Source organism: Thalassophryne amazonica, chromosome 7 (genome assembly GCF_902500255.1).
Source record: "Thalassophryne amazonica chromosome 7, fThaAma1.1, whole genome shotgun sequence".
Lineage (NCBI taxonomy): Eukaryota > Metazoa > Chordata > Actinopteri > Batrachoidiformes > Batrachoididae > Thalassophryne > Thalassophryne amazonica.
The window spans coordinates 68,446,018-68,464,011 of NC_047109.1; the positions used below are offsets into that span (position 1 = coordinate 68,446,018).

Below are 17,994 nucleotides of genomic sequence, written 5' to 3' on the forward strand. Positions count from 1 at the left end.
ACACAACATGATTGCGACATCTTTTGGCCATCACGTGCAGATCACGTGACGACTGCGTAGACCGTTGTTCTGTCTGGTTGTGCTTAAACCAGTGCGCTATTTTGTGTCTTTGCGCCATGATCAGTGCGCTCCTTTTCAACCACATACAAAAATATAATAGCGTATCAAATCATGCTCCCCATGCTTTGACAGTACGTGTCATTGTTTATTAACCCCCCCCCCCCGAAAACGAAAACAAACTAGTTATTCATTTGGAATTAAAACTTTTTTTAATCTGTAGCAGGACAAATCGCCAGAGCACCACGTCTCAGCTAACTGGCGCACGTTTCGACACTGCTTCGACACCGGAGGTTTTTAGAACCTTTTGCTTCACAGTGTCGGTAACGCATCCATTGCGAGCTGTGACCAGGAAAACGTATGCTTAAAATTTTATTTTAGAAAGATAATGTCAGATTTTTCCCGATATACTCCATTAATAGTTGTGTCTTCAAAGCTAAATTTAACAGAGATTTCTGTTAAGACAGAGTACTGCGGATATTGGTCATTGTTGGGCTAACGCTAGCTGATTAGCTTCCGATACATTCAAACGTCTATTTGCTATGAAGTTTTAATTTAACTGCTCAGTGTGACAAGCTGTGTATTGAACGTGTTTCCTCATCTGGATTAGTAATATGTGCCGGGTAGCGTTAGTCTAAAATAACAATTTATGTGTTTGTTGTTCTGGACATTGTCATTTTGTTGACTTGTTTTGTTGACTGCTGTGTGTTAGTTTATGGCCACAATGGAAATAAGGGGTGAGACTAAACACCGAGAGGAGGCATAGAATCAGTAGTTGTCAAGTCAACTTTGTCAATTCTGCAATGCATACACTAGAGGTCTCAAACCAGTTCCAGAAAGGGCCGAGAGGGTGCAGGTTTCTGTGCAAGCACCCACTCCAGCAGGTGATTTCACTGATTAACTGATTTCACCTGCTCATAGTGATGTTAATCAGTGAAATCACCTGCTGGAGTGGGTGGTTGCACAGAAAACCTGCATGCACCCTCTCGGCCCTTTCTGGAACCGGTTTGAGACCTCTGGCATACACAGACATATTGAGAACTGAAATGACTCTCTGTTACTCTTGGTCTCCCAAAAAATACAGAGTAAAACAAACAAAACAGTAGAATATATAAATACGGTAGACAGTAGAATGTGGTCAGTGAGGTATCTGGTGGTAGCAGTATGTCTTGTGCAAACTGAGCAGTGATTCAACATTGATGAGTTTATTCAAACTAATTTAAAGTGCGTGTAGTGCATAAGCAGTCCTTGTAGATATGTTCAGTGTTTGTGAGAAGGGTGTCAGGAGAAAGAAGTCAGTCTCCACATTCAGGGAAAGATTGTTGTGCTCACACTATGAGGTCAGGTGGTTCACCTTGTTCCTGTAGTTGGTGTCATCGTTGTTGCTGATGAGATCCACCGCTGTTATGTCATCCGCAAAATTGATGAGGAGGTTGGTGTTATGGAGTGATGTACAGTTGTGGGCAACAGGGTGAAGAGGAAGGGTCTCAGCACACATCCCTGAGGGGCCCCTGTGTTCAAGGTGATGACAAGAAGGTGATGTGTTGATGCCGACCCACACGGCCTGTGGTCTCCCTGTCAGGAAGTCCGGCAGCCAGTTGCACAGTGAGGTGTTCAGTCCAAGTTCAGTTTGATGATCCGCTGTTGGGGAATGATTGTGTTGATTGCTGAGCTGAAGTCAGTGAACAACATTTTGACATATGAGTCTTTATTGTCCAGATGTCTATGGGCTGGGTGGAGGACGGTGGCGATGGCATCCTTGTTTGAGCGGGAGCCGGGAGTGTGAGGACGTCTTTGGAACAGGATAATGGTGGTGGCTTTGAGACATGTGGAGACAACCCCCTGACTCAGCGAGATGTTAAAGATGTCTGTGAAGACATCTGCTAGTTCTCCCGCACAGTCCCTCAGAACACGGCCAGGTATGTTGTCAGGACCAGAAGCTTTGCAAGCTTTGATCCTGCTGAGTGTTCTTCTAACACTGTCCATAGATAGTATGCTTGTGTTATACTGTTAAAAAACTTTTGGTGTCATTGGCATACAAAATCTAATTTTCAAATACAACTTTGAGTATACATACTGCAACGACTGATAAACAAGGCCTCCAAGCCAGCTCCAAAATGCTATTGGGTTAACACAAGGGGGACTAGTGTATTCACTACTAGTAGCCCTCTAGCGGTTAAAATATTTAAAAATATATAGTTTAAGGTTTAGTTTAATTTTCATCCATATAGTGTCACCTCATTTCCAAATCCACATTTGACCACTGACAAAGCATAAGGTGCGATGCGTCTACAAATAATGCATCATCGCTTAACTGCTTAAGACACTAAGGGAGCGGTCATTATTTGCCGGGGCGATTTGGACTCTGATTTCAAATCATGACATTTGTGGGGAACATTCAGTTCACAGAATTTAGGGTGGGTGAATTTAAAATCTGGAGAAATTTTAGTTGAAACCCCTCCAGAATTCACCAGATACAAGCTTTCAAAGTCTAAAAAAATTTGTTTGAGTATATTTTCCTCAAACATCAAATTTGGGGCAGATGTAAGATAGGGTAACATTGCGTTTCGGGGAGGGGGAGCTGATTATGATTCATGTGATGGACGGGTGTGCTTGGATTTCAACGCACAGGATTTTTTTGGGGAGGGGGGTTGCATTTCATTTTGACAGTCTTAAGCAAATTCCTCCAGCCACTCCCCACCCCCCACGCTCATTAATCATTAATTACTGCTACCTAAAAGACATATCATCATTACCTTAAGAGGGCCTTTTGCACCGGTTATGTAGTGACTGAAATTTTAAAACCTTTTTTAACATGTCTCCACTTAAATCTCACAAGTGTTTATTCACATATAGTATACATCTGCATGTACAAGCAGAAAAAATATTAAAATCAAATAGTGATTTATACAGCCCCTGGCAATAATTATGGAATCACCTGCCTCGGAGGATGTTCATTCAGTTGTTTAATTTTGTAGAAAAAAAGCAGATCACAGACATGACACAAAACTAAAGTCATTTCAAATGGCAACTTTCTGGCTTTAAGAAACACTATAAGAAATCAGGAAAAAAAATTGTGGCAGTCAGTAACGGTTACTTTTTTAGACCAAGCAGAGGGGAAAAAATTATGGAATCATGAAAAACAAAAGAACGCTCCAACATATCACTAGTATTTTGTTGCACCACCTCTGGCTTTTATAACAGTTTGCAGTCTCTGAGGCATGGCCAACTTTCTCTGATCGCTGTTGCCAGATCAGCTTTGCAGGTTGGAGCCTTGTCATGGACCATTTTCTTCAACTTCCACCAAAGATTTTCAATTGGTTCAAGATCCGGACTATTTGCAGGCCATGACATTGACCCTATGTGTCTTTTTGCAAGGAATGTTTTCACAGTTTTTGCTCTATGGCAAGATGCATTATCATCTTGAAAAATGATTTCATCATCCCCAAACATCCTTTCAATTGATGGGATAAGAAAAGTGTCCAAAATATCAACGTAAACTTGTGCATTTATTGATGATGTAATGACAGCCATCTCCCCAGTGCCTTTACCTGACATGCAGCCCCATATCATCAATGACTGTGGAAATTTACATGTTCTCTTCAGGCAGTCATCTTTATAAATCTCATTGGAACGGCACCAAACAAAAGTTCCAGCATCATCACCTTGCCCAATGCAGATTCGAGATTCATCACTGAATATGACTTTCATCCAGTCATCCACAGTCCACAATTGCTTTTCCTTAGCCCATTGTAACCTTGTTTTTTTCTGTTTAGGTGTTAATGATGCCTTTCGTTTAGCTTTTCTGTATGTAAATCCCATTTCCTTTAGGCGGTTTCTTACAGTTCGGTCACAGACGTTGACTCCAGTTTCCTCCCATTCATTCCTCATTTGTTTTGTTGTGCATTTTCAATTTTTGAGACATATTGCTTTAAGTTTTCTGTCTTGATGCTTTGATGTCTTCCTTGGTCTACCAGTATGTTTGACTTTACCAACCTTCCCATGTTGTTTGTATTTGGTCTAGAGTTTAGACACAGCTGACTGTGAACAACCAACATCTTTTGCAACATTGCATGATGATTTACCCTCTTTTAAGAGTTTGATAATCCTCTCCTTTGTTTCAATTGACATCTCTCGTGTTGGAGCCATGATTCATGTCAGTCCACTTGGTGCAACAGCTCTCCAAGGTGTGATCACTCCTTTTTAGATGCAGACTAACGAGCAGATCTGATTTGATGCAGGTGTTAGTTTTGGGGATTAAAATTTACAGGGTGATTCCATAATTTATTCCTCAGAATTGAATGATTCCATATTTTTTTTTTCTTGATTTCTTATAGTGTTTCTTAAAGCCAGAAAGTTGCCATTTGAAATGACTTTAGTTTTGTGTCATGTCTGTGATCTGCTTTTTTTCTACAAAATTAAACAACTGAATGAACATCCTCCGAGGCCGGTGATTCCATAATTATTGCCAGGGGTTGTAGAATAGAATAGTCTTTATTGTCATTGTATGGGGGGGGGGGGTTCTATGAAATTGTGGGTGCTGCCGCAGAGCTATTGTACACCACAAAAGAAACAAGACACCTTATACACCATAAAAAATTGTTTAAATATGGAGGTATACACACATAAATGAATGAGAACATATGAATAAAGTGCAGTTTAAAATGTGACTGTAAACATTTAGGGCAGTGATTGTGAATACTGGGTGGGGGGTGGAGGAGGTAGATTGGGTTGGATGTTGTCCGGGGGGCTGTTTATGGGAGTATTTCTGTGGGTTAGTGTGTTTACAGTATGTATGGCCCAGGGTAAGAAGCTGTTTCCTACCCTGCTGGTGTGGGACTTTGTTGACCTGTAACACCTCCTTTAGGTCAACAAGTCAAATGGGGTGGGCAGGTTGTGAGGGGTCTCTGTGATGGCCTTGGTTTTCATAAGGCAGCAGGATGTGGCGATGTTTTCCAGGCTGGGCAGAGTAGCTGATGATCTTTAGGGCAATGTAAATTACCTTCTGCACCGGCTTTCTGTCCTCGGCTGTGGAGCCTGCGTACCACACACCCAGACAGTATGCCAGTACGCTCTCCACCGAGGAGTGATAGAAGGCCAGCAGCAGCTTCGTTTCTAGGTCGTTCTTCCTGAGGACATGCAGGAAGTATAGCCGCTGTTGGTCCTTCTTAACCAGATCCCTGATGTTGGAGGTACAAATGTGGTCTGCAGAGATGTGGGTGCCCAGAAATCTGAAGGTGGTGACAGTTTACATCTGTTCTCCATTGATGAGGAGGGGTGAGTGGTCCTGTCTGTTCTTCCTGAGGTCAATGATGAGTTCTTCTGTCTTATAAACGTTCAGCCCTGAACGTTGTCTCGTCCCCGTCATAGATGAGTCTAACCACTGGGTATCATCTGCATATTTTAGAATGCGGTGGGTTGGAGAGCAGGTCGTAGGTGTACAGGGCAGACATTAGATTACATTTCAAATTATTTCATATTGGAATTATAAAATGAGTAATTAAAAAGTCTGTTTGTTTGTTTGAATTTTCAAAGAAATAAAATGCAGCTCTTTGTTCCAAAATATTTCACATGTGGTCCAGCTGTGCATCAAAATGAACTAAATCTAACATTCAAATAAACTGTGAACATTTTTCTCATGGAAAAGATACTACATCTTCTTATGTACCTGACCCATATGAAAGAAAAAAAAAACTTTATGCAGTCTTTTTGAGAACGATTGTAATCTGAAATTCAGAAGTGTTATGATGGTCCTTTAGTCATCCGACTTTGAACATTAATTTAATTTTGGATCAGTATTCATGTTTGATTGACTTTTTACTGGTACAGTAATATCATATTACATAAGGGGTAGCAGCCATAATTATTTGGCATGCATCTGAAAATTCATAAATCAATTATTTGGGAAAGATACAAATATAGAGTAAAGCTTTCACACAAGCTGATTAAAAGGGGCAGTGAAGCCAGTACTAATCTGGGACTCAAACGCCACAGTTAATAAAGCAATTTACAACATTTTACAGCAGTACTCGGCAGTATTTCAGACTGTGTGCATGGAGAATGTTGACTTCCTTGGGATTTTAAGTGTTATTCATACATAGTTATAGTTGTTTTCAGACATCAAGAGATATGTGAGGAATTTCTTTTGATGTACTATATATATATATATATATATATATATATATATATATATATATATATATACACTGAACAAAAATATAAATGCAACACTTGTTTTTGTTCCCATTTCTCACGAGCTGAACTCAAAGCTTTAAAACATTTTCTGTATAGTCAAAAGATCTATTTCTCTCAAATATTGTTCACAAATCTGTCTAAATCTGTGTTAGACTTTGCCGAGATAATCCATCTCACCTCAGAGGTGTGGCATATCAAGATGCTGATTCAATATGGGCCTGACAGCATCTCTTTGATACAATGTCAGCAATTCCAAATTCGAATTTTAAAATTATTATTACAGGGCCATCATTTAGTTTGAATTCTATTCAGCAACTATATTTATTTTTTTGGGTCCTGCAACCTATGATGCAGGATTATGTTCAATATTAAATGTAACTTTGGAAATAAAGCTACTCATGAAAAAAGTCCTTAATTTTAAATTTATAAACTTATTATTCCCCTAAAAACACATTTCTTGAAAAATGGATTATTTTCTGAAACTAAAAACTACATTATCAGAAACAGCATGTTCTCCTTCAAATAGATGAACTGTAGTTACTGCCTCCATGTCTAAATATTTGAGAAAGAAAATTAGTGATTATGTAAGATGATATTTAATCAGCTTGTCTCCTAAATGAAGTCACCTTCTTGCGTAAATGGTCCGTTGTTGTTGGTTGGTTGTTTGTTTTTTATACTAGTGGAATTTGTTAGTGCATACCACCCGCAAGGCTAAAACACGCTACACAGTACACAGTGTTAAACCAAGTCATAATAATTAGTTCACACTATTTTATGTGCAAATCAGAGTTTGATAGTGTTTTGTTTTTTACAGGGTGATGAGGCACATTTATCAAAGAAGGATGAAGACCCGCTGAGGCTGTGAAAACAAGGAATTCTGCACAAATATTTGTGGAAGATGACCGAGAAAACATTGTGGCAACCATGTTAGACATTAACTTACTGGTCATGACAATTTAGATGAATTCACATTCACAAATTCCTATCAGGAACTGAAATAAATAAAAGAGGGACTTTGTCAACAGTTGGAGGGGCTACCTGAAGCATTATCGTAAATACACTCACACTATGACAGAGTCCAAGCATTTCCAAACCTCATGTCAAAATGGACTACTGCACCTGCCATCTTCAACTTGTAAACAAAGCCATCAGTTGCCTTGTGTGTTCAGTCCAGCTGTACGCTGTAGTTCAGAGTCTTCATCTTCCACAAGCAGCCTTACTCCTGTTAACAAGCCAAAACAACCTTTACACGTCAAACCAACAACCCTTCTCGCCTCCTCCAGCCCCTTGGTGCCACACAGCCATAAACTGACTGCCACACTGCCAGCTGGGCAAAAGTCAGCTGCTGTTCCTACCAAATACCTCGCTATTGATTGTGAGATGGTGGGATCAGGCCCAAACGGATGTATCAGCCAGCTTGCACGCTGCAGTATAGTGTCTCATGAAGGAGATGTGATTTATGACAAGTTCATCAATCCCTCTGTGCCTGTTACTAATTACCGCACCCGGTGGAGTGGCATCCGACGCAGAGACCTCATCAGGGCCACGCCGTACTCTGAAGCTAGAAAAGAAGTGAGACCATCTACATCAAAGCAATTTCAAATCAGATAATTACCACAGGCAATAATAGCTCATGGACAAAGACTATGTATTTTGAAGAAAGAAATACTTTTATGTTAGACACAATCTGTTCATGTCAATGTTAAAATACCCTCGGCCGTATGAGCAAAAAAAAAATAGGAAACAGAATGTGAACTTTTGACCTCTTAAAATAGGTCAAGGTTAGCCATCTTTGAACTTGTCCAGGGTCTGTGTCCTAAGAATGTTCCCTGTGAATTTGAAGACCCTGGCAGTAATATGACTGCACTTATGCTGAGCACAGACAGACAGACGCAAAATCTTCGCAATACCCCATGGCCATATTTTGGCCTCGGGTATCAATAAAAAGAAGATGCAGCTCATCATGCCCACCTACCTTCTGAGAGAATGTTTCCCACACTGTGGGCATGTCACAGTGTGCAAACTGGTTCACTGGACATGTTTACTCCTGATACAGACTTTATTGACATGAAATGGAACTCGAAAATGTGTCATTTTTAAACCTACAGTTTGCTTATTGGGGGTGAGGGGGGCAGAATTGTGTAAAATATCATGGCAGTTATGTGTTTTATGGTATAAAGCACCAGATTTTGCACTGACATTGTTTTATATATATATATATATATATATATATATATATATATATATATATATATATATATATAATTTGGTGGTTTCAATACATAGCTGCACCACTATATAGCTGGAGAATGTTTGTATTCAGTCTTAGAATTGTGGACCTTTTAGGATATTTAACATGATACCAAACCAATTATAATACTAGAAGCACTCAGAGAGTGCAAACCTCCGCCAAGGCCATGGGGTCACTGACGCCATAACATCTACACGTCGTGGAATCATTGAACCTAAAAAAGTCTAATGATGTTTGCTCAGTAGTAAAAAAAGTTTCATCTGCTGTGACTGGATAGCATGTATCCTTAGCGCTTGCCATCACAGTTCATTGCAACTTGCACCTTTCCCAGAAGCTACTGTCATCTGAGCACTGATATTGATATTGCATGTGCTTATAGACAAAAACAGATAAGAGACAAAATAAAATTTATTATTCAACTAAACTGCAAATATATGAATTTTTTAACATGAAACACTTCTCTAAACAAGGCCGTAGGGTCACTGATCCTAAAGAGATTCCCTCCTTGGCACACTGATCTATTTCTTTTTGTCTCTTTCTCTAAAATTGTATATAATAATCATTAGATTATTAATATATAAACAAAAATAAATTTAAGAAATTTTACAATTTGACAACAAATGCACCCGAACGTGATGACAGCTGCAACTGCTTAATGCTAACTTTTAACATTGAAAATGCCATAGACATGCTAACGCGATAGCATCGGGATACGGATCATAATCCGGATCACCACTACAATTTAATCACTTCTTCCTCTTGTCATTTCCAACCACTCCACAAAATTTCAACAAAAATAAATTGAAGAAATATTACAATTTGAAAACAAATGCACCCGAATGTGATGACAGCTGCAACTGCTTAATGCTAACTTTTAACATTGAAAATGCCATAGACATGCTAACGCGATAGCAACGGGATAGGGATCGTAATGCGCATCACCACTACAATTTAATCACTTGTTCCTCTTGTCATTTCCAACCACTCCACAAAATTTCATCAAAATCCGTTCAAAACTTTTTGAGTTATCCTGCTGACAGACAAACAAACAAACGCGACCGAAAACATAACCTCCTTGGCGAAGGTAAAAAAGTAAAGTTAATTTTGCAGTTTATGACCCCTTTATTATTATATGTGTATACAACTAAAGATTGTTGTAATTGATGGATCACGTCACTTATTATTCCACTACTCATTTCATCTGTTAAATTTCAGAAAATAATAAATAATGCACATTGCAACTTTCTTGAGACAAAAAAAAACCTGTCAAGTTACTTTGATGTAAAACAAAAGAATCAGACTTCCCATTTCAAGGGCTGGAACCACTGAAAATGTTGCGGTATATCCATAGATATCTTGCCAAAATGATGATTGCTGTCAAAATACTTCATGGCAATTTTAATATCAGTTAATGAAATAATTAATTGAGCACTTCAGCAATACAGTTAGGTTTAAAGCCACTCATATAAGCAATAAGAATGAAACAGTTAAATGCACAGATATCTTAACTTTTATCATCAAAGCCACAATTTTTTTTTATTTTGGTATTGTTAATATTGTACCATTTAATTTTAGTGCCTTCCTGGGCTAATGGAAAAATGCCACAAGATTTACAAATAATGGGATAATTTTCAGCTTCAGAATTTGAATGTGGCATGAACAGTAATTCTAATGTGTTCAGTGTGTGACATCAAATGTGTGTTGTTAGATCTTGAAGCTGCTCAACGGGAAAGTAGTGATTGGTCACGCCATCCACAATGACTTCAAGGTTCTTGCTTACTACCACCCTCCTGCCTTGACCAGAGACACCTCCCGAATCCCTCTGCTCAACCAGAAGGCCGGCTTTGCCGAGAAAGAATGCGTATCACTGAAGAGGCTTGCCAAGGCCGTCTTAAATCTGGACATCCAAGTAGGTGAAGTCATCTAGCCGTGATGAGTGCATGGTCAGACCATAGCTTTCGAAAGGAATGTCTGAAGTGATGGTTAACTTTGCTCCTCTGTCCACAGATTGGGAAGTTTGGTCACTCTTCTGTGGAGGATGCTAAAGCTACCATGGAACTTTACAAAGTGGTTGAGGAGGAGTGGGAGAGGACGCTGGCCTCCAAATCACAGACCAGCTAGTGTCAAGTTTGGGGAGATAGCACGGAAGTAAAATTGAGACTGACATGCTTGCCTGTCAGGGATGTTGTTTAGCTGGACTCGTGGTGACAGGAACAACCCTTTCTCCTGTGACATTTGCATTTTATTCTAACATGGTGATTCAGTGTAAACTGCACTGATTAGAATCTGAAAACTCATAATGTGGGTAAAGATGTAAGTGTTGAGTCAACTACTTTGACGTGATTTTGATTTTAAAAAGTTATAGCGTTTCTCAGGATTTGTATTATAGTTAAATGGTGCTCTTGCCACTTGGGGGCAGTAAAAACCAAATTCCAAAAATGGAAGTGCATCATTAAAAACTGGTCTAAAGCAGGGGTGCCCGAATACTTTGCAATATAGGACCAAAAATTAATCTGGGTGGAGGGCCACGGGCCAAAAATATATTTGAATGGTACGTCAAAGTACATTATATTATATTTTGTACAAAATTTAATCTTTGAAATCTTAATTCCAATATCAAAAAAATCCTTTGTCTCCTTGTAGTAATTTATTAATGTGCAGATGGCAGAGATAATAAAAAGAATTGGTTTCTTTTTCCGTAACATATTTCAATTTATTACATTTTATATCGCACCAAATCACAACAAAGCTGCCGCAAGGCACTTCACACAAGTAAGGTCTAACCTTACCAGCCCCTAGAGCAAGCACACAGGCAACAGTGGTCAGGAAAAACTCCCTCTGAGGATTTGAGGAAGAAACCTCAAGCAGACCAGACTCAAATGGGTGTTTTGTGAAATTGGTTATAAATGGGAAAGCATGCAAATATGAACAATTATTTCATCGATGAAATAATGTCTTTAAATTAGTCATCGGACAGAGCTGCCAGACCTCATGGAAGTACTTTAATTACAAAGTGCAGTTCCTTTTTTCCAGTACATTTAAAGCTGGGTCCTACTCAGACTTTACATTTTATATAAAATTTTTGCCTGTCACAACTACTGACATTAACATCTGTCTCTGTTTGAGTTCTTCTTTTTAGTTCACAAAATCTGATGCAATTTTTTACAGCATTTTTAGCTTCTTTCTTCTTTGTTTTTTTCATCAAATCTCCAGTTTTGACTGTATTAATCTGATATATGAGATAAAAAACAGTCTGATTATAATGATGTAGTTTGTTGTTACTGCTGTCATATCCATTTCCTCTTGATTTTCACAGCCAGATTCCCCGCTCTTACACTCAGCCTACCTGGCTTTATTGAGTTTGCATCTGGAAGCAGCTTGGAGTTGTCTATGTGCAGCCATCCACAGGGCTGGTCAGCTTTCAAACCTACAACAAATTACTTAATGAACAACCATCTGAGCCACAGTTGGCCCTGATAATGTCATGATTTTAGTTATTTAATTCCCATTGTATGGCCAAAATTACAAGAATGTCTCTGGGCTTTACAGTCTCACACAATACAAGCACCAGATACACTCCCTACTGTCAATACCAGGAATTAGCTAGGTGACATTTTATGCCGTCTTTACATATTCAGTTTCATATTTGATCTCAAACCCACCAATCTTCATTGTATAGCAAAAACATGAATTGGCCCTGTCATTCCAAAGCTTTACTATTGAAATAGGGGACACAGAGAAATGTAATACCAGTCATGGGTAGGTGTGTGTGTGAGATAAATGAACATTTTATGTTTGTCTTTTTCAGTTTTAACTCACTTTTTTTTTTTCAACCATGCCATTTTTTTCTGTCACAGTAGGTAAAGTCACTGATATGGTTTCATGTAAAGCAGCCATCAGGAACTGCAGCAGCTAGTGTAAACATTAAATTGCAATTTTTGTCATCTAGAATTTCCTCAAGGTTCTGTTTTTCACAAACTGAAATAATTTGAAAATTAAAATTGGTTAAGAGCATGGCAGGAAACAATTTTGAAAATTAAAAAAAAATCACTGTACATTTGTTTATTTATACATTTTTCCAGTGAAAAGTCACAGAACAATATTAATCCCATTCAGGCATAAAGGAAATTTTAAAAAATGGATTAAGTTGCTTATGTTTAAGCCAGGGGTGGCCAAGTTCGGTCTCGAGAGCCACATTCCTGACACTCTTAGTTGTCTCCCTGCTCCAACACATCTGAATCCAATGAAAGACTCGTTAGCAGACTTTTAATGAACCTTTCATTGGATTCAGGTGTGTTGGAGCAGGGAGACAACTAAGAGTGTCAGGAATGTGGCTCTCGAGGACCAAACTTGGCCACCCCTGGTTTAAGCAGTATAGTGATGGGTTTTATTTTGAGCAAGATTACACATCTGTATTTCACCCCCCACAAAAAGATTTACGAAATATGAAATTGAGTGTGATCAGCAATGCGGAGAAAAGGAAATCTATTATTTGGTGGCCTTTGTTCTAGAATCACAGACAAAAGAAAAGCAGCTGGATGGTTTAAAAAAAACACCTGCAATTAAACAAACTAATAAAAAGTGCTGATGAAGTTAGTATACAAAGTTATTCTTGCTCTTTTGATAGAAGGGTGTGTGTTTATGTGTGCAAAAAGAACCATGTCAGCTCTGTGATGTTGCCCGTTGTGTTTTACGTGTCACCTTCACTGCTGTAATTCCTGCAAAATTAACCCAATTTTCATGTAAATACCCTGAGATTAAAGAGTACATATTTTCTTGACAAATCATACACAGTCCACTTTTCATAGCCCGACACCAGCCACAGGACATAAGTCGATTTTTATTAACTTGCTCTGTTGACCCATCAGGAATTTGTCGACGTTGCAGATTACCTGTTAAACTTACATGTGCAGGTCATTTACAGAACACAGCATGTGGTGGGTTAGTATTACTCTGCATACTTGTCTCTGAAGCAAAACATTTTCCATATTGCTGCAAAACCAAAGACTTCACATCGCTGGAAGCAGATTACTGCTGGTTGAAACCAGCGTCTTTTTTTTTTTTAATTGATAAACAATAATGGTAGATAATGTAATTTTTATTTTCTTACATCAGTTGTCCTTCACATTGTTTTTCGGCACTTTGGCTTGCACCACTGCCTCAACAAGAAGGTTGTGGGTTTGCATCCCACCTCATCCTTTCTGTGAAGTTTGCATGTTCTCCCCATGTTTGTGTGGGTTCCCTTTGGGTGCTTCGGCTTCCTCCCACTTGCATGCAGGTTAGAGGAACTGGTGAGCCTAAATTAGGGGTGTGTGTGTGTGTGAGAGAGAGAGAGAGAGAGAATGTGTTTGTCTATGTGGCCCTGTGGTAGACTGGCATCCCTGTTCAGGGTGTATCTTGCCTCATGCCTTATGACTGCTGGGATGGGTTCCATGTGTTGATTGGAGCCTATTATATAAGGACTAAATAGATCCTTGTCATTTGATTGGTGGTTTGAATGTCATGTGATATTGATTATTCGTTCCATTTACAGTGCATGGTTCCATATGTTTTGTGGCTGGCGCTCACACTAATGGCGACGGTGCTTATCTTGAACACAAACAGCGGCCGACACAGTGCCTAGACTTGCTAGGTAATGGCCGGGAAGGCTGGATGTGCCGAGGGGGTTTGAGAGAGAGTCGGAGTGGGGTCCTGAGAAAGCAGTGCTTGCCAGAGGCAGAGCCGCGCAGGGCGGGTTGGCCCTGCCACAGCTCGGGGCTTGTGGGGGGCCACTGGGGCACAGCAGACTCCGTCAAATGACACCAGGTAGAGAAGGGTCCCTTTTCTCTTAATTATTTATAAATTGATAAAATATCAATGCTCTATTTTAGGTGTTATATAAAACAAAGAATGAATGTTTTTTTAAATTTGTTCAATGAAAAGAATATTTCTTTCAGTGAAAGATTCTTACCATTTCAATCATGAACTTTCACTATTTATATATTACAGCTCAAAAAGATGTTACCAGTTCCATTTATATAGCACAAAATCAAAACAATCACCTCAAAGTGCTATACACAAGTAAGGTTGAGACTGTACCAAACCCAGGAGCAAGTGTGTTGGTGACAGTGGTAAGAGGAAAAACTCTCTAATCTTTTAATCATTATTATTATTTCATCAAGCAGTCTAGACACAGTTAGGTGGTCATCTGTGATAGGTATTCTGTTGAGGGTGAATAGAAGGCACAATACAAGGTTGTGGAAACCAGCAGCTTAGGTGTGTTTGCGAAGTCAAGGTCACTCAGTAAATTTTTCCTTGCTAAACAGATGATGTGATCTTTGCAGAATTAATGGATATGTTGATTTTAGTACTGAAAAGCTGAGTGGGGAGTCAGATTGTAATTATCCTGGTTCAAGACTAAGATCAGTGACTCTTAGATTCAGCTATCTGAAGTGATTGAGGGACACCCAGGAAGACCTCACTGAATATTGAGGTGGCTGGACTGGAGTTTGGTGATGTAGATACTTTTGTAGAATGATGAAGGTCCCTGTCTGATGGTTCTGTTTCTCACATCTTTACCCTCCTGGTTTCCTCCTTCTTTGGAGGAATTGTTTAATTTGCTACTGTGTTCATTTATATTCATGTTTATTTTTTGCTGAATAAAATTCCATTCATAAATCATTTTTAGCCCAAGCATTAGGTGTTCTTTCATTGACATGGAAAAACCGTATTTGCTGTGCAAAAACTGATCACCACTGTAATTTCAGGCACATACTATCCATCAGCTTGAATTTTGCAGCGGTTAAGAAAAACAAAAATTCAGAAAACGCAGCTGTAACAACTGTATGATTTCACTTACTTGAATTGTAATACAAGTGTTTTAGGCAACATAATATTCATTGTTCATAGTAGATCTGATTTGGATCAAAATGGGCAACAGCAGTTAGTATTGTACAGCCAGGATGTGGAAAACAAAGCAGAATTAACCAAAATTAAAGTATTCATTTTCTATACCTTCCTATAATCAAGGGTCATGGGGAGCCGGAGCCTCTCCCAGTAGTCAGTGGACATGCAGTGGGGTACACCCTGGACAACATGCCATTGTATTGCAGAAAATTAAGCCAGAACAGCAAAAAAATAAATAAATGTCTCCCTTCCTGTGTGTGACATCTCACTTGCAAAAAAAACTGCAAAGGAGGGAATCAGCCAGAGGTGCTACTTGTTCATCTCTTCCCTACAGACCATGTAGGCATGTCTCACACAGCAAGCAAATGTGTTGTGTGGGCCGCCAGAAGAGGAGGTACTGCTGGCCCACCACCAGAGGGCGCCCTGCCTGAAGTGCGGGCTTCAGGCACGAGAGGGCGCTGCCGCACTACAGGAACAGCCGAGGTGACAGCTGTCACCCATCAACTATGACAGCTGTCACCGATCATCTGCATCACACCTGGAATAAAAGCAGGAAGACACCTCCACCACATCGCCGAGATATCGACTTCAGTGAGAGGTAATATCCTCAGCCATTTGTGGTAATCTTATAATCTGTCGATTGTGAGTGTTTGCAGGAGTACCGGTCCCTAGTTTTGTGGAAACTGAGTGAGTGCAAGACGGCACTCTTTTCCTCTGAGGGATCACTGCATACACATATTGAGTGAGAGGTGGAGGTGGAATTCCCACCATTATTGTTACAGGGTGTACACACACCCACACTTGACTGTCTTTGTTTTCCGCCAGCAGTACCAGATCCGACACGCTGAGACGGTAGCCACCTGGGGACTTCGGGACTTGGCGGCTCCAGTATCCCTCGGGTTCGGTGGCGGTGGAAATCGTGTGGTTCCAGTTCGTCTCCAGACAGGCGTCTCCTATCGTCGAGCCTGCCCACACGACACCTTTATTGATTGACTTGTATCCATTCTGTAATCTGCTGTGTTTGGTTGTGGCATTCACAACAGTAAAGTGTTCTAATTTAACTCCTTCTATTGTCCGTTCATTTACGCCCCCTGTTGTGGGTCCGTGTCACTACACTTTCCCAACAAAATGTCCAGAAATGGACTTTAAGAATAGCATAATCTATTTAAAGCCAAGTGGCCTCTATTTACTGTATGTGTGCATGTGTATGGCTTCAATTATGGAGAAACTGGAGAGAGCTGACACTTGCTGTGTGTGTGTGTGTGTGTGTATATACACCTTCCATAACGGAAAACTGGGGAGAGCTGACACTTGCTGTGTGTGTGTGTGTGTGTGTGTGTGTGTGTGTGTGTGTGTGTGTGTGTGTGTGTGTGTGTGTGTGTGTGTGTGTGTGTGTGTGTGTGTGTGTGTGTGTGTGTGTGTGTGTGTGTGTGTGTGTGTGTGTGTGTGTGTGTGTGTGTACACCTTCCATAACGGAAAACTGGGGAGAGCTGACATTTGCTGTTTGGTATGCTTATGTATTTTGGGTCAAGGAGGAACGCCGCAAAAACAGAACGTTTAGGACAAATGTCTTTGGAGAACCTATGGATATTAACTAACAACAGTGAACAATGGACAATAATTACATTCTGGACTCACACACCATTCCAGCAGGGGGCAGTAAATCATCTATATATTAAAAGCGAAGTGGTCTCTGTGGACGTGTATACGTGCATGTGTGTACCTTCAATCAGGGACAAACTGGGGAGAGCTGACATTTGCCGTTTGGAATGCTTTTGTTTTTTGGGTCAAGGATGAACGCTGCCAAAACAGAATGTTGATAGGACTAATATTTTTGGAGAAATTATGGATATTACATAACAATGGACATTGCTAATTGTATTCTGGGCTCATACACCATTCCAACAGGGGGCGGTAAATCATCCATATATTAAAAGCAAAGTGGCCGCTATGTACGCATATATGTGCGTGCGTGTGTGTGTTCACCTTTGAACACGGACAAACTGGGGAGAGCTGACATTTGCCATTTGGAATGCTTTTGTAATTTGGGTCAAGGATGAACGCCTAATGGACTAATATTTTTGGAGAAATTACAGACATTACATAACAACTGTGAACAATGGACATTGATAATTAAATTCTGAACTCGCATACCATTCCAAATCATACTTTGTCTAATTACCAGCCTTGAAAAATATCCTGTTTTGTAAATGCTACCCAATCTAGAGCCCATGGATCCCTACGGGCAACGCGCTAGTTTCATCATATGACATGCTCACAGGATTGTTGGACCTTGGGGGTGTTAAACATAAAAGCCCACCCATATGTGACTGTCAGAGGTAGATAAATGGACTTTTGCCCATTATGGCCCCTTTAAAATTGAAATAGTTTGAGGGAAACTGTGTCAAGATATTCTGTACTTTAAAGCAGTACTTCTTTTCATTTAATAACTTTGTTCTTATGGATGTGTTTTTCTCCTGTTCTGGGTGCACAGGACTCAGTCTTTGCCCCCTGAGCTCTCCCCGGCAGGAGCAGGAGAAAGTGGTGTAGGAGGAGGAGAAGGAGGTGTTTGTTGCCTTTATCCCGGTTTGTTCTCTTTGCAGTCG

General features: G+C 39.9%; 1 protein-coding gene across 2 annotated transcripts; it reads left to right on the forward strand.

Annotated features, from left to right (window-relative positions):
- The first annotated feature begins 288 nt into the window (after positions 1-288).
- Positions 289-11,120, forward strand: isg20l2 (interferon stimulated exonuclease gene 20-like 2). Of its 2 annotated transcripts, none has more exons than XM_034174384.1 (5): positions 289-415; positions 1,777-1,976; positions 7,067-7,824; positions 10,212-10,416; positions 10,511-11,120. In XM_034174384.1, the coding sequence occupies exons 3-5, from the start codon at positions 7,321-7,323 to the stop codon at positions 10,546-10,548; spliced, it is 747 nt and encodes a 248-aa protein (XP_034030275.1). In that variant the 5' UTR covers positions 289-415; positions 1,777-1,976; positions 7,067-7,320; the 3' UTR covers positions 10,549-11,120. The 2 variants fall into 2 exon arrangements, with proteins under 2 accessions (XP_034030275.1, XP_034030274.1); XM_034174383.1 differs by having other exon boundaries at positions 10,212-10,412.
- The last annotated feature ends 6,874 nt before the right edge of the window (positions 11,121-17,994 follow it).

What these genes read in the sequence shown, in the direction of transcription:
- isg20l2 (XM_034174383.1), top strand. Translation starts at nt 7,321, where the DNA reads ATGACAGAGTCCAAGCATTTCCAAACCTCATGTCAAAATGGACTACTG. An exon ending in ACTCTGAAGCTAGAAAAGAA is followed by an intron (nt 7,825 to 10,211) that starts GTGAGACCATCT and finishes GTGTGTTGTTAG; the next exon opens with ATCTTGAAGCTGCTCAACGG. An exon ending in TCTTAAATCTGGACATCCAA is followed by an intron (nt 10,413 to 10,510) that starts GTAGGTGAAGTC and finishes CTCTGTCCACAG; the next exon opens with ATTGGGAAGTTTGGTCACTC.